Source organism: Corvus hawaiiensis, chromosome 1 (genome assembly GCF_020740725.1).
Source record: "Corvus hawaiiensis isolate bCorHaw1 chromosome 1, bCorHaw1.pri.cur, whole genome shotgun sequence".
Lineage (NCBI taxonomy): Eukaryota > Metazoa > Chordata > Aves > Passeriformes > Corvidae > Corvus > Corvus hawaiiensis.
This window is the reverse complement of record NC_063213.1, coordinates 23,011,389-23,037,317: the sequence shown is the minus strand read 5'-3', so window position 1 is coordinate 23,037,317 and position 25,929 is coordinate 23,011,389. Positions and strand designations below refer to the sequence as shown.

The following is a 25,929-nucleotide window of genomic DNA, read 5'->3' as shown; positions in this document are numbered from 1 at the left end:
TGTGTCCTCCTGTATTGAAAGTGAGGGAATGCAAAGCTGACTGCATGAAAAGGCAAGCCCAGATAAAATGTATGCAGATCCTGCAACACAGTAACCTGTAAAGCTTAAGGCTGTTGTATAGCTGTCTGGTGCTGTCTACTAAGCACAGGTATGCTCCATCAAGCCTTTGAACCATTCCTGCCTTCTGGATAGAGTACACTATTCTTTTATTTTCAGCTCAGTCACTACAGGTTCAGTGCATATTCACAGTAATCCAAAATGTTACTGTATCCCCTATCTATCTATGCCCAAAATTGTTACTGTGTCTTTAAGACCCCTGAAGTTGGAAACTGGAATGGGGAGGTGGTGCCCAGGGCTTTTAAAAGTTGGGACACTCAGACATATCTCTCTCTTCCTGTTTGGCTTGCCTCTTGGCCTTTTCTTGCCTCTACTCACAATGGTAGCAAGTGGAGAATCTGCATTTTGCAATCAGAAACTGTTTCAGAGTGAATTTTGCAACACCTGTGGACAACACTAAGCCGGAGCTGGTCTGGTGCCAGGCCACTGCACGTCAGTGCTGAGAGTCTGTTCTTTCCTTCTCTCCTCTTCCCATTGGAGTAGGGACCCAAGGCAGCACACAAAAACTGGCGGAGTCCAGCAGGTGTCAGGAAGCAGCAGCAAGCAGCAACACTGATCCCATACATGCCAGCAATTCCTGTCTGCCACTAGAACTGCTTTGTAAGCTCCTACCTTCATGGGAAGGTTTGCTGCCTTTTTCCCTTTGTCTGTAGAGCCACACACTCAGCTGTGGCAGCCACTATCCTAGGATGGGTCACTCTGCCATTTCAAGTTTCTCCTCGTCTCTGGTGGGGGTCTGTGAGATTTAGCAATTTTGTATCTAGTGATTATTTACTGGTTTCTTTGGCCTGTTGCTGTTTTGCTTGCTAGGAAACTGATATTTTTTCACTTATATCTACTATAAGTAGAAAGGGATTGGTTTAAAATGAACAGGGAGAACTCATTGTAGAGTGTTCCCATTAAATTGTCTTAAACCAAGACAATGCAACACAGGCAAGTGGTTGTCCTCCATGGATTTTTTCTGCTCAGAATTTAGGTATGTTTATGTTTGCAATGATAATATATTTGGGGGAAAAACAATAGCAAAAAAAACCTTACAAAAAGTAAGTTTACAGTTGTGAAGACTTGTAAGGTGTCTTTATATGCATATCTATATGCAAAGATATTTAAATGTAAATTCATGAACCTAAGCTTTAACTGTCTGCCTGCAGCATGGGGGACTCCTGACTTTGGCCTGTTCTCCATGTCTGTGTTGGAAGGAGCAGCCTGTGGAGCTGGACAGTGTTCGTGATGTACCAGCTGTTTTTTTAATGCATACAGTAATACCTCTTCCACTCAGCAATCCATCACCACCCTCTCATTTTTTTGATACACTCAGCATTTTAAGGCACCAATTCTCTCCAGCTTACTTTTTTGATGCTTGGCTGGAGCTTTCTCCAGTAGCTTTGCAGCCTCCTTACCAGTGAATGATTTGATGTCTTATTGTTTTCATCATGTTAAGTTATTGTGGTGGTCAGCAGCTGGCCTGAAGGCCTCACAATAATAATTAATCCCATTTTATAACTCCCTGTTTTATAACTGAAATAATTAAGATATAACTGAAATTATAGGAGTACCCTGACGGGTAGGTTATGCAATCTGACCAGTGTGGACTGTTGGAGAGCAGGCCCAGGCCGCTGGGGACACAAGCAGCTATTGGCTGGTTGGCTGGGTGGCAACTGGTTCAGCCCATAGGGTTCGACTGCACGGACCTTCAACTCTATATAAGTAAAGGAGGACTCAATAAAAGTGGGCTGTTGTGCATGAACCCAATGTGTCTTGTCACTTGTCTGTCTCCAAAACTGTGACATTAAGTTATTCATTTTATTGTTTTACCTTTCCATTTGCTACTAGAACATTCCTTTTATAGATTTTCTTGTCTTTACACTGCAGTCTGTCAGGTAGAAACATACACCTGGGTAAAGGAATACAATACACAATAACAATAAAATACAGTTAATTTCCCAGGGATAGAGACAAGCAGGTTGCAAAGAAATCTCAGGTTTGTATTTTTTAAGACAACACTGCTTTTCTTAGTATATGTAAATAAATTAATATATATAAAAGGGATGTATATGCATATATGTTCAGACATATAGGAGAATGGTGTCTTTACTGCTTTAGTCCTCCCAAGCATAACAGTACTTGAATGGAAAAGTCAACCAGCAGTGCAGTGTGGTTTGAAAGACCAGAAATAATCTAGGTGATAATACAGAAATAAAACAGCATTTTTTTATAAGCCCATGCCTTCCATGGCACTGTGGCTCATGATGCAAATGCATAAAATTCATTTAATACACATAAACAAAAAGAAAAGAAAAATTTTCAATTTGTATTCTGAATAAGCTTTTGCTGAAGTATGTTTCTTTTCTTTCTGAGTACCAGTGCAGTAGCATGTATCTCTTCTGCAAAGGGCTTTGACAGAGTATTTACTTTCATAAATTCCTACTCTTATTGCTAATTCTTAACTTCTTGCCTACATGCTTTACTGAAATAAGGTGTTTCAAAACTTCTTAAAAAAAAAGTTCTGTTTCTTCTTAATTTGTTAACCAAGATATAGCTGTCGGGATATAGCAAGTGTTTGGCACAGGTAGAAGATGAGCTGGTAGGTGCTCTTGTATGCCTGGGTTTGACATTGCAAAAATCAGTGGCTGGGTGGAAATCTCAGTTATTTTCCAGACGGGCAGTTACACTGTGTAAAACCTTATTGAGGTGTGAGCTACAAAAAGCTAAATGGCAAACTGCACTGTCTCCTGGGCTTCCCCTCTTTCAAATCCTGCATGTACAGTGCAAAATGCAAAAGAAAAATATGAATATAAAAATCCTCATATGTCATCAAGACAATGATGTTTTTCATGGTTTTTCCCTGGCATTTTATCAGTCTGAAAACAAACATCTAATCCACTCTGTATTTTGTAACTGTTGCATGTGCTTTCTGTGAACCAGCTGCTGCCCCTACTGGGATATTTTGACAACCCCACAGCCCTTATCTTCGGCATCAGTTACTCTTATCACTCCTGTCTTCTCTATAGGTCAGGGCTGTGGGAAGTGTGCTGAGCTGGGGGCTGCCTTGTGCTCCCCAACCTGTTAGCCACCCTGAAGAGTCTGTGCTGCTGGGGTGGAAAGGATAGGGAATTCAAGGTTTGCCCAAGAATGGCTTTCAGAGACTGCACAATGGCCAGTGGGTCAAGCAGCAGGTGGCAGATGGTGTGCTTCTGTTTAGTACCAATTACCCTCTGCTTGCTTCCCTGGCATCCTGCCACTGACTGTATTGCCTTCTTTCTTATACTCCAGATATGCAACATACACTGACTGTCTGTTCAGTCTGATTTGATTTGGGTTTGGCTTGGGTTTTTTGTTGTTGGTACCTTCTTTACCAAAACTCATTGCACTTACTGTGTATTAATGCAGGCAGATTTTGAGGACTTAAGACAGCTAGGGATATTAACATGCACAACATCCCTGCTCCTCTCCAAACCACAAAGCCATGAATGTGTTTTTTTAATGAATGTGTGTTGATTCCAGACTGGTAGAAGAAACCAGATAGATAAGAAGCTGTTGCTCCACCCTGTTAGCTCAAGCTGTGACTGCAAAAGCTACAGCCAGGGTCTTCTAGGCAGTGTGCTTCAGACCTGAAATGTGAAGCTCTTGCTATGGAGATTATGTATGATTTCATCTCTGCAGCTATTTCTGGCTCTGTCTTTTGGCAGGATGAAATACGTAACAGTCTATTGTGCTGGAGATTGTGATATGTTAACATTTGCTCTCTGAGTAGTGAAGGCACCCACCTACTTTTGCATCCAGAGACAGCTTGAAAGGTCTCTTCAGTAAAGTTGGCAATACTTAAAATGTAAGGAGTTTGGGTTTTTAGAGTCAGAAGAGAAAATAACATTAATGTCTTGTTATCTAAGAAAAAGTCATCACACTATAAGATGGATGCTAACCTTAGCATCTATGAAAACTGGATTGCCACATCAGCTCATCCCTCCAATCTGCTTGGAAATACAAGTAAGGCAGAAGATCTATGTTTGATCTCTGTTTGGTGTTTCCCTTACACTGGCTGTGAGGGACAGTCTGCTGCTTAGAAAGCTCTCTGTTCAACAAAATATCTTTAAAAGTCTAACAAGGCTTTGTGCTAGTATCTGAAATGCTAAAATTATTCTTTTTCTTGGTTGAATAACTGGTCCATGTTAGAGAGCTGTTTTGAATCTTGTGATACTAGTTATCAGAATATGTTTGGATAATGCTAAATATGTAGAGCTGTAGTTCATGTTTATTTGCTACGTTTTCAAGTCTCGTTATCATGACACCAAAGCAAGGCCATTCATGGTCATCTTTGAAAGGTTGTGGTGATCAGGAGAGGTGCCTGAGAACTATCACCCTGGTCCTGAAAAAGAGCAAGGAGAACCGAGGGAACTATCAGCCAGTCAGCTTCACGTCAATCCCTGGAAAGATGATGGAGTACCTCATTCTGGAGGCCATCTCTATCCACATGGATGACAAGAAGGGGATCAGAAGTAGTCAGCATGGATTCACTAAAGGCAAATAATGCCTGACCAACCTGATGGCCTTCCATGATGAGACAACTACCTGGATGGATGAGGGGAGAGCAGTGTATTGCCTACCTCAACTTCAACAAGACTTTTGACACTGCCTCTCACAATATCCTCATAGGCAAAGTCAGGAAGCGTGGACTGGATTAATGGCCAGTAAGGTGGATTGAGAACTGGTTGAACAACAGATACCAGAGTGTTATAGTGGCACAACATCTAATCAGAGGCCTGTCACTAGTGGTGTCCACTAAGGTTAAGTACTGGGTCCAGTATTGTTTAACTTGTTCATCGGTGACTTGGGAGAAGGGGCAGCAAGTTCACTGATGACACAAAACTGGGAGCAGTGGCTGATACCTCAGAGGGCTGTGAAGCCCTTCAAAAAGACCTCAAGTGTTTGGAGAGATGGGTAGAAAAGAAGGGTCTGAAGTTCAACAAAGGCAATTGCAGGGTCCTGTGCCTGGGGAAGAATAACCCCCTGCACCAGTACAGGCTGGGGGCCAAACTGCTGGAAAGCAGCTCTGTGGAGAAGGACCTGTGGGGTCCTGGTGGACAACAAGCTGTCCATGAGCCAGCAGTGTGCCCTTGTGGTCAAGGTGGCCAATGATATCCTCAGGTACATTAAGAAAAGCATTGCCAGCACGTCGAGAGAGGTTGGTCCTGACCCTCTACTCAGCACTGGTGAGGCCACATCTGGAGTGCTGTGTCCAGTTCTGGGCTCTTCAGGACAAGAGTGATGTGGAGCTCCTGAAGCAGGTCCGGTGGAGGGCAACAGAGGTGATTAAGAGAACGGAACATCTTTCTTATGAGGAAAGGCCAAGAGAGTTGGGCCTGTTCAGTCTCAGGAAGAGATGAGTGAGGGGAGCCCTCATCAATGTATACAAATATCTGATGTCAAGAGGATGGAACCAGGCTCTTCTTGGTGCTGCCAAGCAATAGGGCAAGAGAAAACAGGAAGAGACTGATGCACAAGAAGTTCCAACTGAGTATCAGTACTGTGCAGGTGACCGAGCAATGGAACTGATTGACCAGAGTTTGTGGAGTCTCCCTCACTGGAGATATTCCAGAACTATCTGGATGCAATTCCGTGCAATGTGCTCTAGAATGACCCTGCTTGAGCAGGGAGGTTGGACCAGATGACCCACTGTGATCCCTTTCAACCTTACCCATTCTGTGATTCTGTGAAATGCCTGATAACATCTCATCAATAGAGAAAAGCAGTGCGTATAAATGGGCTATATTCAAATTCTTCCTCCAGAAAATCTGTGATCTTAATCAGTGTTAAATTAACTTGTGAAACTGAGATGAAGGATGTCTAAGTACTCCTTTACTGGAACACTGCGACAAAATATAGTGACCCCCTTTCTCTCATCTGTGCCTGTAATTTTAGTGGCTGTTTGCTAAGGCTACATATGCTTATGGAAACAGAGAAATGTTTGATAGGCTGTCCTTGTCCCATCTCCCACTCAAAGAAGAGCTGTTGCCTGCACTCACTCAGGATCCCCATGGTTTTCTCTGAGGCTTGGAAATCTGCACAGTTGGAGAACCTAAGACATGTCTGGCCCCTGTACCAGTGCTGCCGTCTCCTTCCTTTTGCAGCCTTTTCTTGAATGCCCACCTTCAAGATTCATAGAAGTTGCATGGTATTGCATTGCATTTGCTGTCTCATAAATTAAGCTGTTTGAACAGGGTTAGCAGTAAGTGAATGTATTTTATGGGTTTTTCATTGGCCTTTTATCTTGGGATTGCAAAATTCTATGTGACTTTAACTCGTGGATTTTCACCTACTTTCAACAGTTAATTTCTTTAAAAAACTGATTTAACAATTCATATCTACAAAATGGTTTTGGCATTTTTAAGCAAAGATGGTGAAAGTGGTTTGTGAAGGAGGGAGGAAAACCAGCTACCTTGTCTTGCAAAACAAAGCCAGATAAAGCAAAAGCATTACCTTTAAAAAAAAAAGCCTGCTACCTCTCTGCATTGGCTGGATATTAAATTGCAAAATTTAACATAGAAATAGCCCTCACTAAGGAGAGCTGTTTTTGAGTTTTCCGCTGAGGAACTAGTTTTGACTGAAAAAAGAGACTGAAAATTCACATAGAATGTATTAATAATATAATTTGCTCCCATTGTCTTCTTGAGACAGATGGTGGGAAGGCTCTTTGTTGTCTGTATTTCCCTGTCATACATGCTGTAGAAAAAGAGAGAACAGCTCCCAGCATTTCCAGAAGAACCCATGACTGCATGCGTCCTTGCCTCTTTCACACAATGTGTCTCGTAAAGCACAGCAGGGACGATTTGTATTTAATAGGGATGTATGAGTTGTCCAGTTTTTTTGGGGGAAAAAATAGTTAACAAGCTGTCTTAGTTTGAAAGACAAATATCTGCCAAGGAAGGTGGAAACATTCCTGGAATGGAAAGATGACCCCTCCCTCCAAATTATTGTGACTTCAAAAATTACAGGGCTTCCAGGCAAGAATATGGGAAAAGGAATAACAGTTCTTTACTAGAATATATATATGTAACAAGACAGAACAAACAACAACAACGACGATAAAAAACTCCCCAATAACAGACTTTTGCCACCCGTTAAGCCATTTCCCCTTCGGTGTAGTTACGACCACATCAGCAGGGGGCGCTGTTGGCTCACGTTGAGGCAGAGAAGGTGCAGTACCTCCCTTGCAGCTTCAGGGGGCGCTCAGATGCAAGAGCAGGACCTCCCTGGTGGTAATGGCAGCTCACAGGAGGGAGAGGGAAGAAGGATCGACTCCCCCAGGCACTTATGCAAGTGGTGATCCATCTTTAGTACCACTAATTGCAGCCGGTACATGCTGGGAAGGAAGGCAGGGCTTTATCACAATGTCACACTATCGTATAGAGAAGAGGTCCGGTGGGGGCAGCTTCAGCTTCAGGTGGCTCACCACGCAGTGGCTCTGAGGAGGGGAGGGAAGGAACAACTCCCCCAGGCACCCACGTGGACTGTGCTGGTCTCTCTCGGTGCTGGCAGCTGGCGAAGTCTCAAGTCAATGGAGCAGCCAGGACTCTCTTTCTCTCTTGCAAGCAACGGACTTACAAGCAGGTGGCAGGCAGAGCTCCATGGCAGTGTTGAAACCGCTGTGCAGGAGAGGTCCTAGGTGAAAAAAACCCCAGGAGGAAAAGGCTACTCCCACCCAGCTAAGAAACTCCAAACCCCTATTCCCCTCCCCAAAACAATTTCAACGGCATATCAGGGTGCTTGGCTACTTCTTTTGTTCCTTAATCGCTGTCTATTTACCTAGAAAGCCACCCCCAGCATTTTCCTGACAACAAATGGGAAGAAATTCATTTGAGAAAACCTAACCCTCAGCACAAGTTCATCATGAATGTTTCATGTGAAGCATCAGGGGGTTTGGCAGGGCCAGAAGATGATGAGAAAGACAAGCCGTGCAAGATGTCACGCCAGCCAATCTAAGGGATGGAGTTTTTCATGCAAAACTTTGTGCACATTTGATGGCCCAGTACCTGAACAAGCTCAGTGTTGGGGGTTGGCAGGGTAAGTGTTATGCTGGAGAGGAGGCTGATATTCTTTGGATCCAACACATGACTACTCAAAACTCCCTTGAAAGCTTTAAATTCTTTGGGAAAAATTGATGGAAAGCACTAAGTTAAGGCGGCATTCCCTATTTGACAGATGAAGTATGATCAGTGAGGCCACCATACCATGTGTTTAATAAGATGAGTACAAGAGAAGACAATACAACTTCCAATTATAAAAAAATCTTTTTCTAATTGCTTTGTAGGTGGTCTTTGAGGCTTTACACAATCTGGAGCCTCGTGGGTATGTTGTCGGATGGATCATTGCCATCAGTTTGTTGGTGGGAATTCTCATCTTCCTATTGCTGGCTGTGCTCTTATGGAAGGTAAGGTAACAGATGCAACATAATGCCAAAGCTAATCCCAGGGGAAAAAAGCTTAAATTTATCCTCGTATTTAACATCCATTTTCTTTAGGAACTGAATAATTGTCTATCCCATTACAGAAGTCATTAGTCAGCAAAACCAATTTCATATACAAGCTTTTGTGAGGGACTCATGATGTAGAGAAGAAGTGAAAAAGTGGGGGTTTTTAGAGCCTGGTTATTAGAAGTTGAAACCTCTGATAACCATTTCAGGACAATGGAAGGTCTCTCTTCGAAATCTACTGTTATATTACACTTAGATACTTTGCATTTCTATGTTCTTATGATGACTGAGGTTCACTGATTTCAGCAGAATTTCCTGAAAATCAGGCCAGCTTGCGTGACCAGCAAAGAGATTGGGTGCCTGTCTAGCAAAAACTACTTGGTAGCTACTTTCCAAGAGGTAGATCCCCTTGGGAGAGGAGTATCCAGCAATAAATTCTTCAGATCCCTCAGACAAAGAGTTCCCGATCAGTAAAATGCCTTAACAGAGCAAGAAGCATCTCGACCTGTTAAAAGACAGCCTTCACACTGTCTCTGATAAGGCACAATTCTTTTACCCAGGGACTGTTACAGGGTAAAACTGGGCTGATGCTAACACTTGCCAGCAGCCATCTGGTGTGGTAAATATGAAGGGTAAGGAACTTCAAGTGTTTTCGTTTTTCATTTCCCTGTTACCAATCCATAAACTTAAAAGACCACAGTCAAGGTCAGGGACTGTCTTAGAGAGAACTAAATCTCAAATGCAGAATGGGAACAAGTCCAGCATTATTTTGCTTCCCATGGCAGACATCCAGCAGCCTGACTTGCACTGTTTAGCAGCATGTGTGCTGCAGGCTCTCCTAGCTGGCTGTTCTGAGACTGGAGGTCACAGCCCCAATGTGCTGCAAAACGACATATTGCTGCAGGTTGTGAAGCTATAAAATGGATTTAGAAACCTAAAACTAGCCATGCAATTCTTATTTTAAATTATATAGATGTGTGTATAATTGGTTTATAGATTATACACTACATCATATAATATATAAATTTTATATGGGTTATAGATTTTAAGTATTTTTATAATCAGTTTTGAAGATTTTTAAGCACTGACTGGCCAGTTTCATTTGGAAAACAATGTCTGACCACAGTCTAGAATATCTCATAACTTCTGTTTCTCTGGCATTTGGGAAATACTTCTGCTTTCTGTGTCAGAAATAGTAAAAAAAAAAAAAAAATCTGTGCAATTAAGACTGAAGAATAACCATGAGAATGGAAAAATGTGAGATTGGAAGAGGCCCAGGGTTTATGTCTCAATGACACACAGTTTTGATAAAGGAGTTACTGCTGCTGATACCTATATGACTGATTTCATATTACTCATTTCATATCATAAAAAGGCATAAGATGAACTGTTTGAAAATGTGCAAGATAAGAGAAATATCACCCTGTGAGTCTTCAGGTAAAACTTGCACAAGTTCAGTTCTTGGTCTCCACTGGAGTTAATACAGTCCTTTGCTTCCTGGGTTAATCTCAATACTTTGAGCTCTTTTAAATTTTATAGGGATCATTTGGTACATGTGAAGCAACTGCCATTTTGTTGCATGAAAGCTTTGAGAGAAATTCCAACTAACAGGAACAAATAGCTATAACTGGGGTTACATAGCTGTTTTTGCATGCATATGTGCTGAGGCAAAGGAAGTTGAGAGGCCTTGCCCAGAGTCAGAGATGACAGTCAGGCTTTGCCAGATGAGTTCCAGTACTTTATCCACAGATTTGCATGATTAATAAAGTATCCAGTAATTTAAGGTTTTGTTTTAGAGAAAAGTTATTAAAACTGTGTAGCTGCTATCAGCCAGTATTTTAATTTATCTTAGTTTGAAGCATAAATATATATAACTTATACTTTGCACTCCCTAGTTACTGTATTTATTAAAATTATGGCAGTATTAAAGTTGAGATAAAACTGATATGGGAAAGTTGCAGTCCTACAGAGGAATCTTGTCTGATTGTAAATATTTTTTAGACAAAATTGGCCAAGTACATCCTACAGTCATTCCTAAATTTTGTGTGTGAAGAAGTAAAAAAAAAAATCCCAACATTATATTAGAATTTAGTTTTTAAATGTGGAATGAAAGAACAGATTTTAATTAGATGGAGATTTGGATATTTTCGAACCACCAGTGAGAACAAGAATTTACCCGAATTTTAGGACTAGATTACAAAATAAATCATATGTTTATTAAGAAATTAATTAGAGCTAAACTGTGGTGCTGGAAGGCAGCTGTTTACACAGAAAAGAGTAGGAGCTGGAGCAAATTCATTGTAACAGAACTGAGCACTGGCCTTAGTGCAGAGTGTGCTGGCCACGTCTGTGTCTCAGCCCAATGTGGAAAGTACACTCTTGCTGTGTGCACTACTACACCACAAGTGGCGCAACACAATGGACAAATCCTCAAACATGCTGATGTTTTGCAAATGGAGTAAACAGTTCCTTAAAGTTGTAGAAGAATACTAGAATACATGTAAGTATTTCACATTACACACTGCTAGAATTAATAGCATTTGCAGGAGTGAGACTTCAGGGACATTCCAGCACAAAATTCTATTTTGAATCAGAATAAGTTTACTGTGCATCGTACTAAGAAGAGTATGGTAATTATTTTATTAATTATGTGTAGATCTAAGATTGCACAGTTTAGGGGGTTCATGTCAATGGAAGTGATGTTAAATGTTTGGTTGTTTCACTTCAAATAAAAGCTTATTTATTCATGTGCAAGATCACAGCCATGTTTATACACACATAAAAAGCTTTTTAGCTTTGAGCTTGATCAGTTTTTAAGTGGCTTTGCTTCTCTGTTTATTTTCATATTTAATGTAGACGTTGTGCATCCTCTGGTTTAAGTGCATACAGATTCAGAGGGGGTGAGCAGCTTTTCCCTGCCTTCCACAAGATACCATGCATAAGGCACACTGGCAAGGATTCCCCCATTTTTGCCTATTTTGTTGGACAACCCAACTTGTGGCTTTTTGTATCTTGTTCATCTACTCTGGGTAACTTTGTATAGGCATCTGTGGGGACATCCTCTCATACTTGCCAAATTCTCTGCAGCATAGCTCACTCTCCACACTCATGCCTCACCTGTGGTTGCCTATGTGCAGGAGGAGCAGGAAGAGCAGGAGGAGCTCTCATGCTGTTGCCCACAGCAATACATTTTGCTTTTTTATGTGGAGATTGGCATATACCCCTTTGGTGGCCTCCAGATGCTTGTGGAAAATGGAGCAGAAGAGGAGGTTGCTTTTCTTCAGGCCAGCTACCCACATGCTAGACAGGCCTGTAGTTTCACAAGCGCTGGCAAAAATTCAGGAGGGAAAGGCAGTGATGGCTGGTTTATTTTGGTGAGTGCTGTTCTGCTTCCCTCAGGTGTCAGGACTGCAGCAGCAATATGTGAGGACAAAGTCTCCTTCAGGCATAGTGTATTTATGCACATGTAGACCAGGTATACACCTTGCAAATGCAAAACTGAAGCATGATATATTCTAACACAATAAATATTCTATTAATGATAGTAGTGCTTTACAATGTTTTGGATTGAAATTTCTACTTTGAACTGGCTTGAGTTGTGAAATGAATTATTTAATCCATATCATTTTAGATTAAGTGCACAGAAAAAAAAGTTATCAAAGAGGGAATGTGTAAGTGAGCACCAGGCTGGACATTTGGGGAGCTGAGTGATCCGTGGAGCCAGTTGTGGAAGTGATTTTCAAAACAAAGATTTTATATTCATTTACATTCATTGCAGCAACATTATTTTCTTTCTCTGTGGTATATTTAACACAGGAAATGGACTTTTATCAAAATTTATTTATCTTGACATTAAGCATCTCTCTGAGCTGAGCCTGTCCCTGTGGTATCCAAGCTCTGACTTGTCTAGCATTGCTTTCTGGATTCCTGGGTCAAAGAATTTATCTCTAGGTGTCCCTTATGTAGTAAGAACCTCTTCTTTGTGGGTTTTTGAGAGGATTGTAGAGAGGAGGGCAAGGAGAGTAATACCCACATACGTTGTTTTTTGACTAGCCAGAGGGTAGGTACCTGCTCTTCAGTGTTAGCTACACAGTACAGTTTTGCCTTTTGTCTTAAAATGAGAGTTTGAAGACTTTTTTTTTAGTTTTTAGGAGAAATAACTTGTGACTGCACAAGTGTCTTTGAAAGAACACTTGTATTCCCCTACACGGAGTAGTTGCCATTGCCTCACATATTGTTTCAGCATTCAGAAGATATCTGAAGCTAACCAAGGCTAAAGCTAACTTGAAATTCATCTATGTACAAAACCAAAAAAGCTTTTCCCTTTTTGAAAGGAGACGCTTTCTCTTACCTAGGGCCTCAAACATTAAGTATTTTTAAATGGGCCAAAACATACAGCTCATCATGTTCCAGTGAAAGAAAAAAAATACTCGTAAACTCTGCACCTAATCTTTGCCAGTGGTTGCTGTGTATACTGTGTTACAAGCCCCAAACCATTTTCTCTCCCTTTCATTTACAGCTCAGGTGGCAGTGTGTAACTACTGTTTCCTGAGCAGTCGTCATACCAACCCCCTTTCCTGGTGGCCAGGTTTTGGAGTAGTAGCTCTGCAATGAAATAAAAGTGATTTTAAAAAATACCACATAAACAAAACAACACCACACTTTCCTCCCGAGGTGTGTATGGAAATACAGTTACAGCACAAAACCTCTTTGGGTTTCAGTGTAGGGGAGTAGTGTGGCTGTTATACATACATGCACAGACACACACATGCATATATATACATAATCATAGAATCAAGGTTGGAGAAGACCTCCAAGATCATTGAGTCCAACCTTTGACCAATCACTACCTTGTCAACTAGACCAATGGCACCAAGTGCCACATCCAGTCGTTTCTTCAACACTACCAGAGATAGTGACTCTACCACTTCCCTGAGCAGCCCATTCCAGTGCTTAACCACTGTTTCAGTATCCAACCAAAACCTCCCCTGGCACAGCTTGAGGCCTTTTCCTCTCATCCTGTCACTAGCTGCCTGAGAGAAGTAGCTGACTCCCATCTGCTACAGCCTACTTTCGGGTAGTAGTAGAGATCAGTGAGGTCTCCCCGACCCTTCTTTTTTCCAGGCTGAACAACCTTAGCTCCATCAGCTACTCATTTTATTATTTATTCCTGTCTTGGTTTTGAAAGACAGGTGTCTGCTAAGGAAGGCAGAAGCCTCCCTTGAAGTGGCAGATGTAACCCCTTTCCCTCTGAGTTATTATAATTTTGAAATCAAGGGCCTTTAGGAAAAGATGTGGGAAAATAGGAATAACAGTTATTTACTATTATATATATAACCAGTCAAACAAACAGCAATAACTATGGCAGTAACAGCAAACAATCACAAACCCAGTCCCAGCCTTCTCGGCTGTCAGGCCCTTTCCCCTCGGGTGCAGTTCCGCTCGCAGCCGGCAGGGGCGCTGGCGGCTCCCGGTGAGCAGGGCAGGTGCGATGGTTCCCCCGCGGCTGCAGGGGGCGCTCCGGAGCGAGCTCGGGGAGCACGCGGCACTGGTGCCCTGGGATCCCAGGGAAGGGATGGAACAAGGGCTTCACAAACCGCTGGGCAGCTGGCCCCGGTGTTCGGCCGGACTCTCGGGAACAGCAGGCTGGAGTGGCAGGCTGGAGCAGCAGGCTGGAGTGGCAGGGACGAGCACAAATCCCGGGTGGCAGACGAGATGTATCCAAATGGGGAACCCCCCCGGAGGTCGGGCAGGCAGGGTGAGCAGGGCTACAGCGTAGCGAAGGCTCAAAGCAGCAGCGGGACAGGGCAGCCACAGCCCGGCCTCCAGCAGGGCAGGGAAAGCGGCTTTGGGATCCCGGTGTTGTTTCCAGCAGAAAGAAAAATGGCCGAAAAAAGAACCAGCAGCTCCTTTCTCTGCAGCTTCTCTCTCCGAACGCCGAGAGCGAACTGACCCCACACCCAGGTGAAACAAAGGAGTACCCAGGCCCACCCCACCCCCAATGGGCAGCTCTTTTGTCTTTCTGAAGTACAGCCATTTGTCCCCTAGCAACATGCATATGGGAAAAAATTCCTTTAACAGGAAAAAAACTAGGACTAAACTAAAACCCCAACAATTCCATAGACCCTTCATCAGTTTAATTGTCCCTTCTCATGACTTGTGTCAGCATCTCAATGTCTTGAAGTGAATGGCTCAAAACTGGACACAGTACTTGAGGTGCAGCCTCACCAGGGCTGAGTACAGGGTCACTGCCCTGGTCCTGCTGGCCACACTATTGCTCATACAGGCCAGGATGCCATTGGCCTTATTGGCCACATGGGCACACTGCTGGCTCATGTTCAGCCATCTGTTGACCAGAACCCCCAGGTCCTTTCCCGCTGGGCAGCTTTCCAGTCACTCTGTCCCCATCTTGTGCATGGGGTTGTTGTGACCAAAGTATACACTTATATATGTGTACATATCCATATCCATTTCCTGTCTCTAACTCTGTCTCTCTCTTCCCCCTACTCTATTTATAAATATCATCTGTCCAGTAAGAGTACATTTTAATTTTAAAAAAGTCCCCCAGCTGGTTGTAATAGCTATATAACTTCGAACATTGTTTTTAGAGGTGAGGACAGAGTAACCTATTAAAACTGAGTGGCATTTCATATCTTTGGTGAAAGTAGTTTTGTCTATTCAGAGTTCACATGCTTCTTCCTTTCTGTACATATAATTCCAAGATTAAACCATTATGTACTATGCTGAAGCCAAAAATTAAGAATCATAATTGTTGTTCAGATAAACAAGGCAGTCAGCTCAACTTGCTGTGAGAGTACTTACTAGGCACTACTGATGGGAAGGGTGTATTTCACAACTGCGCTAGTTTGAAAGCAAACCAGCGGAGGAATTGACTCCACACAAATATTTTGTGAGAGATTCCAAGTCAGAACTACAATTTAATAGGAAAATTACAATAAAGGCAGTAATACAGAAACACTGGCTTAAACTTACAGAGTCAGAATACGAGCTGATACCCTGTTGGTCAGGGTGGTGGTAGCAGTCCAATTAAACAGTGATAGCAGTCCTGCTGGAGTGATTGATGTGGTCTTGTCAAAGCGGTGATCCTGCAGAAAAGGTCTGGTTCTTCTCTGGAAGTCCAGTGGTGGTTATCGAGAGCTCCTGCCCTCTGGGAATCCAGTGGCGGTCCTCTCGTGGTATTCCAAGCCTCAGATTATATACAGGTAGGCATGTTCAGTTCCTCCCCCAGGGTGGGGCATCTCACAATGGGATAGTGTAATTCTGTGAGTGATGCTGGGAGACATTGATGGCCCATTAGTGGAGATGCCCCCCTCCCAGGGTGGCTGCTGCTTCCCCAGAGGGAGTTACCACGGCTGAGTCATGGAGAAGATAAAGAACACTGCTCCACCCATTTTAACAGCTTATGTAGATGGTAGTAGAATATGTACTTTTAGTTACATTTTACATTGTAACCCAAGAGAACAGCTCACAAAGGTCTTCCCCACAGAGATGTAGATGGATGCACCAGTTGCCTCGGAACTTACGAAGTCTATATTTCTTCTAATTTCTTTTGGTTTTTTTCTTCATCATCCTCTCTCCTTAATTTAAAACCATGTCAACAATATCTTTTCAAACTTCCTTCCAAGTTCCTGCCCCACTTTTACCTCTAATTTTTCAGGTTGTCTCATTCACAAAAATATGATCCCTATGTATAGGAACCTAATAGCCCATACCTGTCCTGTCCATTCATAAAAACTGTGACTTTATTTGGGTTCTCTGAAATTCCTCTTTCTGGAGTCCTCGAAGCATTGCATTCTCTACAGTTTTTCTGATAAACTTTTCAATTTTATTGCTTTTGCTACCCATTTATCTAGTTGCTTTAAGTAACTTGCTATCTCACATGTAGGCTTCTCAGGGTACTACTTTTTTGATATAGACTCTAGGTTCAGTAGACCTAGAATAAGTTTTTTTCAATATTATCCTGTTACAAGTATTAAAAGTGCAGTCAGGTGATAATTAACTTCTGTGATTCAAGAGCAAACCCATATTATCTCCCAAACATGGATAGATCTTAATTTTGCATAGTATCTACGAAACCCTCAGGAGGAAATGGGACAATGGAAGTGGTTGTCTGTCTATAGAAATAATGAAGTTTTCACCAGGCAGAAGTTGAGAGGATCACCTGAAATGTGCTTATTTTCTTAAGGGACAATCAAAACTTCTTTTATCGTTTCCTTTTCCTGAACCAAAGCAAGCACCACAAAATGTTTGTAGACCCTTGGCTTCCTGAGACCAAAAGGGTTTGTATTCTTGCCACAGTGACTCAAACTTTGGGTTTTCTACAGTACATTACTCTGATGATTTGCTGTGCTTTTTGAATTCTGACTGGATGTTGCAGGAAGATTGAGTTTGGTCATTTATTTGTTCTTACACAATTAAATGGTTAATGCTGCTATTGTAGCCAAAATACTGCCTTCACCAGTGAGCTTGCTGGCTGCCATGTAATATTTGTTCACTACCCTCAAGAGAAAGATTGGCAACATTTCAGTTGTGGTATGTGTCCAGTACTTGTAAAATGCCTTTGTTATCTTTCTTGATAAAATGAGCTATGTAAATGTGCAACAATAATGTTGTGACTGAGTGTTCTCTGTGGTCTCAGTGTCCTCCAAATGAGAGCTGTGCATGCCAGAGTACTTTGAGAACATCACAGCCATTGCAGCTGTGTTGCTCTTATCCTGGCACCATGCAAACAAATGTAATCCACTGGCAAGAGAGAGGTAGGGTTGCGATTCAGAATGTCTTTCAGAAAAGAGGAAAGATAGCCATCATTTTCAGAAGTCTAAACCAGAAGAAGAATGCATGTGTAGACTGAAAAATTGCAAATAAGTACCAAGGTTTCCCACTACCAGAACACAACGTGTACTTATTGGTAGTCATTAGCATCTCTCAGACCCAAATGCCAATAACAGAGCAAATGTAATTTGCCTAGTCTGAATTCTATCTTTAGGCTTGGTGTCACAGTGGGAAATCCTGTATTATAACTTATATCAGCCATAGCCATTTCCTTCTGGTTTGGCTAACCCATGAAAGTGACTTATTCTGATAATTGTGAACATGGTTGTCTTGGTTTGAGACGAATTTGGAGGAAAAACATCCGAAATGAACGTCCCTCTGTTAAAAGGCAGATTTCAACAGCCCCTCCCCCACCAGGTTCAGAAAGAAATTTCTCGGACGAAAGTGAAAAAAACCTATTTATTTAACAAACAAAGTCCATGCAGGCATGGAAAAAAGAATGATGTTAAATAATAAAACCTCTTGCTGTGGAGAAGAAACCTGGGTAGATTCAAAGTCCCTGTGGGTGTGGCTCTCTCCTCTCTGGAGCTGGGGTTCAGCATGGGCCCCTCCGGGCCATGGTGTACGGCCTCCTGGTGACTGTTCTTGCTGAACAGTCCAGAAGAAAAGAAGAAGAAGCCAAAGTCCCAGGAAACTCCTTGCTTTAGATAATGAACAAGAAGCTAGCTAAAAAGCAAAGGAGTTTAACTCTCCGTCTCTCCCCTGAGAAAAGAGAGCCGAAAGCTGGCTAAAAGCAGGAAGGTGCTTTCCTCCGCTCCACCGCAAGAACGCAGGGGAGTGTATATCTGTGTCCTTGAACACAAAACTGCTCAGCTCTATTTTTTTCCCTTTCTCTTGGACCCAGCTTTAAGACACGGAAAGGCACAGGATTCATGTCTGGCATAGAGCAGGCGATAGGGGATACAGCATGATAAAGTCACCCCAAGACAATGTGTTCTGGGTTGCAGTGTATTCTATTACCATCCTCATGAGCTGTTGAAACCAGGTGGGGCCGTGTTTCCTTGCCTCCTCCCTCTGGACTATCTTCTGTTAATGAGCCCATCAATGCCTTGCCTCATGACTAATCATCCCATTGTGAGATGCTTCACTCAGAGGGAGGAACCAAGCATTCCATCCTGGATATAATCTGAAATTCCAAACACCACAGAAACCCTTTTCCACTGGATTTCCAGAGGACAAGAGCTACATAGCCACCACTGGACCTTCCAAGGAAGAGCAGACCCTTCTACAGGATCATTGCTTCAACAGAACCACATCCACCACTTTAGGAGGACTGCAGCCACCATTTTATTGGACTGCTACTGCCACCCTGACTAACAGGGTGTCAGGTTGTATCCTGACTGTCAGTTTGAACCAGTGTCTTCTGCCTTTTTTAAAAATTTCCCTATTAAATTGTTATTCTGACTTGGTGCCTCCCACTGGTTTGTTTTCAAACTAGTACACAATGGTACAACTTTCATTCAAATATTTCTGACAGATCAAATATATCAAAGTATGATTGTAAAGTTGCTTTTTATTGAAACCAGGAAATGGTCTTTAGTATTTAGTCTCTGGTTTTCAAACAAAGCAAAAAATATTCCACTAGTGTTTCTTTCCTTTCTTTGGAGAGGAAATGGAACATATGAATTGAGATATGTCTTAAATTAATTGTGTTTACAGCAATGATATCCTTAGTTACTGTCCTATTCCCTGTTGAGATTTTAGAAGACAGTTTTATCTAGATGTATCTGCAGTAGACATTGTGTTCCTTCTCAGTTTTGAGAGTGATAATCAGAGATGAGCTTTTGTTGATGGCTGTGTTCATTCTACAACTTCTTGAAAAATAAACTATATAGTAAAATTTTGCAATAGGTAAAAATTTTAAAACTATTTGGAAGTGTTTGTAAGTTTAAATGTTGGCCAATTCTCTTTTTAATTACACTTGTAAGTATACTTGTAACATCTGTCTTGCAAGATACTGTACATAGTTACTATCCTGTGAGATGCAAGAAGTTTGTGCTTTCATTGAACTCAGATTACCCTAACTCAGCACTGAAAGATCTTTTTAAGTCCAGTCATTGGAATTCTCTTCATTTTTGAAGCACTGATATTGTAGCAGGTTGAGTTCAAAACCGGGCAGAAACACCAATTAAAGTAGTGGTTTTGGTTCAAAATATTCATTACTTACTTATTTTCCTTCTGTGAGATAAGAATTAGGAGAAAAGCAAAGCAGGCACAAACCTTAAACAGTTGCAATACAATGAAAGAGTTTTATTACTAATAGAATTAAAAGTAAAGAAAAAATAACAAAAAAAAATTAAAGCAAATCTCCCCCTGCCCCCCTTCCAGCACTTCTCTCCTGTTACCCAGCTCACACAAGGATAACAGAACATGGGATGTTAGTCAGTGTTCCAGTTCTTGAAAAGTCTCTCTCTTATGCTTAAGGAAAAAAGGGTTTTTCTTCAGTTGCACGTGGTTCCCAAACTGCCACTAACAGCAGACCCGCCCGGAAACAATCAATCTGCTGTGTGTAGAACATCTCTCCCATGAAAAATCTCACAGTTCCTTCACACTGCAAAACATGGGCCATCACATGGGGTTATTCATCTTTTTAAGGATAAGTTATTTTGGCCTGCACACGAAGGCTTTTCTTCGCCACAAGTCTCTAACAGCCTCTTACTACTTCTATATAGCCTGGCATAGGCACTCTTCACAATCTTCACAGGCCACATGAGGATTCTCCATCCCCCCATGTTCTTCAAATGGATTAAAGAGACAAACAGTTTGTGGTATTACAGTTTCTTACCACGGCATGCAAGAAGGTTTTTTAAGCTACGCGCCAGAATTGCGGCACCGCCCTCTTTTCTCCCGTCGCCATGCTCAGCTCCGTCCCACGTGACTCACTTCTCTTTCTCTCTGACTCTGACGCCGCCATGTTGAAGGGTGTTCTTGTTCAGGCTTTACGGTGGAGAAAGCCTCGCTCCCTTTGTGCTGCTGGCTGCGTGGTGTCCTCTTCAGTTCAGCACGAAGTGTGCTGGCTGCAGACAGGAGGCTCTGCCGGCTCCCGTTGACTCCGCCGGCTCCGCATGGAGAGAAGGACCCGCCTGTCCCCAGATGCCGCGCTGGATGAGTTTAGCTGTGGCAGTCCACGGCTGGTTTTAGCTGCCTGCGGCTCTGGGACAGTCCCTCCCCAAGCGACCCAGGGTCCGTGCCACAGTGTTGGGAAAGGGGGAAAGGGGCAGTGGCCCCGGCCCGGCCCGGTGGGGCTGGGAGGCTCGGAGCTCCCCCCCCCCACCTTCCAGTAGGCGAGCTCCGACAAAAAGGGCCAGTCCCGCCTTTCCGTGCGGTTTAAATATGTAAATTGTGAGAAGCGTCATTGGTCTCAAAGACTGTCCATCAACTCAGGGTCAACCCAATACAACTGTAAATAGTAAGACCTTAACAAAAGTTATTATGTATGCACAAATGAATCACAGCCTAGATGAATGAGTCTTGTCTGATGCATCCTAGATGGTACCTACATGATAAAGATATTCCAAGGGTAAATAACAGAACTAACAACTCTACTCACCACATTACTAAGTAGCTCCGTTGAAGCCAACTTAACAGCTCCTGGGAGAAAAGTTGCACAAGAATTGGTTAGAGGAACAAACTGTTAATGAGTGGGTGACACTCTAGCATCAGTGACAATGGCAAGGCATGTTGTATTAAAAAAACTAATGTATTAAATTAGGTTGTCTGTACTGGTGTCCCTCTCTATGTGCAGTTAACTGTTTCGCATACCTAAATGCATCTTTTCCATGCATGCTGCTAGTCTGAATTGTGCATCTACTTCGAGATACCTAGCCTTAGTGACTGTTTTTTGATATTTAGCCTTTCAGATAGGTATAGAGCATTTGGTTAAAATAATAGTTTATTTAATTATACCTTTAGGTAAATTTATGAATGCTCTTATCAGAAAAAGAATTTTATCTTATTATTCAAAATTACAAAGTAACTGCCTAATAAAATGTGTGTTTAAAAACTATGCACATTTTAGTATGAAAAAAATTTACTTCTAAAATCTGTGAAGGACTACAGATCTTCTCCCAGCATACCAGCAGTAATATCTCAAGAGAACTTAGCCAGATTAGATTAAAGTAAGTTAACAGTTAAGTGCTATTTTGTGTACATTGCTAATTCTTTTGTGCCATAGCAATGTCTATCAGTTGCAATACTTCGGGATCAGATACAGATGGTAGGTATCAAATTCTTCCATAGTAGCTAAACAAAATGTTTGTAGTGGAGAACTTACCTTTAAGCAAGCTGCTGAACTTATCTTTGCCTCAGTTCCCCAGCTGTATAAGGATATATGACATTGTGTATATGCAGAAAGTGTGTATTATATATGTGTGTACAGCCACTTGTGGAATGGCAGTGTTTGAATCACATGTATTTATTTTCTTGTACTTGTTTCATTGAGTAAATGAGGACCTACATTACAAGAAAGTTAAGGGATTTGCCCCTCAAAAAATCAGTGAAAGACTGAACAGAGCCAGACCTCCTGAGTCCTCATGAGCTTACTTTAGTCACACTATCATCCTTCCTCCTAAATGCACATTTTCTCCTTTAACTATAGACAAGACACATGGCTCCTCTCCAAACATGCCTTTTCCTCACATGGTGGCCCAGGATTCAGAGTTTGACAGTTCTTGGTGGAAAAGCTGATACAAATACCTGTTCGTGACCCCTATGTAGTGTGGCAAGCATCCCTTAATTGGGATAAAGGACACACTGCATCCTCTTGAAACTGATGGCTTGCCAGAATTATCCAGTGATGCCTTTTCTTGGTCTTAAAATCAAGAGTTAAACATGATTAGAAGGGAAAGAGAGATTTTACCTTGGTACTTATTTTAAGGATCCTTAGGTGCTCTTCGTCCAGGTAGAATGCACCGAAATGCACACCACAACGCACACCCTCAAAAGATCTGGTATAACATTATAGGTCTTACTAATTACCATATCTATCAAAAATTCTTCAATGAGAGGTTTGAATGAGCCCCCCCCCCCCCCAGGAACCTCCTGGATGGTTCTATCTTAGTTTACAAAATGTGTTCTGGAGAGGACCTTGGTGTCTGGGGCACATTATCCTCTACCTACGAAGCTTCTAAAATATTTAGTCTTAGCTGACAAACAAGTCTAAGAATGTAGGCAAAAAGCACTAAGAATACAGAAGTTGTAAAAAGGTATAATGGGTATAAAAGAAAAGGCAAAAAATCATCATGGCATCACAGGGCCATGCAAACCCAAGTGCAAAGTGTTTTTACCTGCCTTCTTGGTGGTAGTAAAAAGAGATACACTTAATAACCAGTGATTGATCTCTGCATGGGGAAATACTCCACACTTCTAGTCTCAACAGCACTGCTTTTCAGATATTGGGCGTGTTGTTCCTCTGCTGACTGGTGGCATCTTAAGGGGGTGAGGTTCCTGGCCCTGCTTTAACCCATGTATTTTTCTAGGTGTGGTACTGTTTATGTGAAGGGAGAAGTGCTCAAGTAGCACGCACCCAAAAAAGGTGAGATGCGTAAGTTAGTTGTGAATGGCTTGGGACATCCACCCAGATTAGCAATGTGGCAGTAAAAGATTCATTACATAAATACAGACTGTTCATCAGGTATGACTGAACAGTGCTTATAGTAGATAAAGAAATTGTATACCAGAGAAAAGACAGCTTGTGACTAAGGCACTAAATCCAAAGTATGTTGTCAAAGCCTAATTCAATAGGAGATTTCTTCAGTGGTTCTTACGTTTTATTTCTTACCCCTTTGTCAGTACTTACTTTGCTCTCTTTTCTTTTTACTTGTTGGCTTGCACTGTGGTCAGTAACCTTGTCAATAGAGTAATATTGTTAAAAATCAGTATTTCTTGTGTGCAGTTTAACACCCACTATGCACTAGAGAAACTTAATTGAAAACTAAGAAGTGGCAAAACTCTCTGATACAGTTTTGAATTTTGTTTGAATATTGTTGTTCACAAACCTCTATTCCTAACTCAGTTATAGTCTTGAAACACTATTGTAATTAAGACATAATGTTGTTTTTACAACAATATGTGACTGTTAATTTTTTCTTGTTTCTTAACTACTTATATTAATGGGAAAAAGACTTTAAAAAATGCAAAACCATAACCATTCTTCTACAATCCACATTTAAGGTATTTCTCTTTTTATTTGATTGGGAGAATAAACCTTGTTGGGCATGATAAAACTTTAGAAATTTACCTAACAGTGAGTAAAATAAAAGCAGAGATATTGCTTGCCCTCTGATCAGCTTTGTTTTTTCCCAACTGCAAATTAAATTTTATTTTGTAATCTTATCACTCTTCAAACATATTTATAATTCACACCCTAGAAAGATAGCCAGAGACCCATACTTCAGGATGTGTTGGGTAAGAGCTTATACTTTTGGAGTTTAGGAAAATACAAGTCTAGTAATTCAGCCTTTGGATATGCAGAAAGTAGCAGAGGAAAAAAAAAAAGATAATTTACTCTGATGATAATTCAATAGTTTGAAATAATTTTTGACGGAAGTTTTCCATTTTTGTGGGTGCTTGAAGAATGCTATTCTATGTGAGTGTTGTTAGATATGCTTTTTCTGGGATTGAAGGGATTTAAATCTGGCATGGCAGTTAAAGGGAGTTGTGTATGCTGAAGTCTTTAAATACCCATGTCTGAATACAGGACTTGGCAGAGCTGTCTTTTATGGCAAGAAATAACTTCACAATAACAGGTGTAATTTCCCATCTCAGAATAACACAGCTGTATTGTTCAATATTGTCAGAAACATGCTTTCTGCTCAGTATATACTGTAGATGGCAGTAAGGTTATGCTACAAAAGAGTACATGGGCTGGAATAACTAAATTTTAAAATGTGTGTAAAAACCTATGGATAGTTTCAGGTTTTGAAGTAACAAACAATAACCAGTCCTTTCTGGAGGTGCTTCAAGAAGTATTAGAGCTGCTATAAGTAGGTGGCTTAGATTCAAAACCTGAAACCATCCATGGGTTTTACACACATCCTTTAATTTAGTTATTCTAGCCCATCTATCCTTTTCTCATTTCGTGCATTATCTTTAGTGGATGATGCCTCCTTTTCCTTTATAACCCATCAGCTTCCCATAGTGATCTCTCTTTGCCTCCTGTAAATGCACTCTTCTGTGGCTCTTCTTATGAATGTCTTCCACAGGCAGAAGTTTACTGATCAGAGCTTTGCTTGGATGGGGATGTGTGAACTCATAGACTGCCTGATGGGGTCATAGTTCTGGAGCTGAGTATTTCTTTGCTCTATACATACGCCTGTATGTGTGCACACAAATGTATGTCTGTACATATGGAAAGCAAAAGTGGGGAGAAATTAACAGTATTAGAGACTCATTGCCCGTGAAACAAGTGTTAACAACCATTGGCCTACTGTAAACACCCATTCTACAAATTAGATCATGGCAATATTCCTTTTAAAGATTAGGATCTCTCCTCTTCCTGGCTTGAAGTTCAGGACTGAATCCCAGCAGTGCTGTCCTCACTGGGTTTTCTCAGTTCTCTTAATGGCTTTGCATTAACCATGGAAAAGGGACCTGGTGTCGCTTCAGCCCCAGTGATAAAAGAGCCTGTACAAATTCAACCCTATGTTGTATCAAATCTCCTGCTTTGGTCCAATTGTCTGCCTCCTTATTACCCATCACTGTATGTTAAATTCACTTGTTCTCTCCAGCCCTCCCCATATGGTGAACACTGCTGTCCTTCTTGAATGAAATGAGTTAATTGTAAGGAGATGGATATGTGGGTTGTGTGGTCTTATGTGAGACAATAACTATGTTGTGATTTCTTCATGGCGATTACAAAAAAATCTCTTTCTGGTGATGGTAGGGATTTTATTATATTAAATATATGTCACTAAAGAATAGTGTCACATAACAAAGCACATCCTTGTCTCTCAAGAATGGGACATGTATCTCATCCCTGACCACTATTTCTGAAAACATTAAAAAAAACCCCCAATCCTTAAGGTCCAGTTTCTCTCTTGGCTTGCACTACATAATAGTCTTCTACATAATTGAGAGTATCCACATAATATACAGCAAATAAACATAATTCTTCGTAGTGGAATCACCTCTAGATGTAGGGTTTCATGCTTCATTAATATTTATTACAGTTTTCAGCTCACTTTTTATCCCTACCAGAGTTATACAAGAGCATTCTTTATCCAGAAAAAAAATAGTAAAATACCAAAACTCTCATAACCAACTTTTAAAGACAATTCCTGAAGCAGATGTTTGGAAACAGATTTTTTTTATTAAAAAAACAGTGGGAAGGAGTTTGGGTTTGTTTGGCCCTCAAGGAAATTAAGAAGCCTTTCTATAATTTTGATTATAACTTCAAGAGGAAGTTTTATTGTATCAAGGATGTGGTTGCATGAAAGATGAAAACCTTATGGGTTTAAAACCCATTTTTAAAACTAGAAATTGAACTTTCT

At 41.4% G+C, this 25,929-nt stretch overlaps 1 protein-coding gene across 1 annotated transcript in view; it reads left to right on the top strand.

Moving 5' to 3' along the window:
- ITGA9 (integrin subunit alpha 9) overlaps window positions 1-25,929 on the top strand; it is a 244,048-nt gene that overhangs the window by 199,736 nt on the left and 18,383 nt on the right. Inside the window, exon 27 of the mRNA XM_048296306.1 lies at window positions 8,426-8,545. Within this exon, the coding sequence (XP_048152263.1) occupies window positions 8,426-8,545 (120 nt within the window). The remainder of the gene's footprint in view (window positions 1-8,425; window positions 8,546-25,929) is intronic.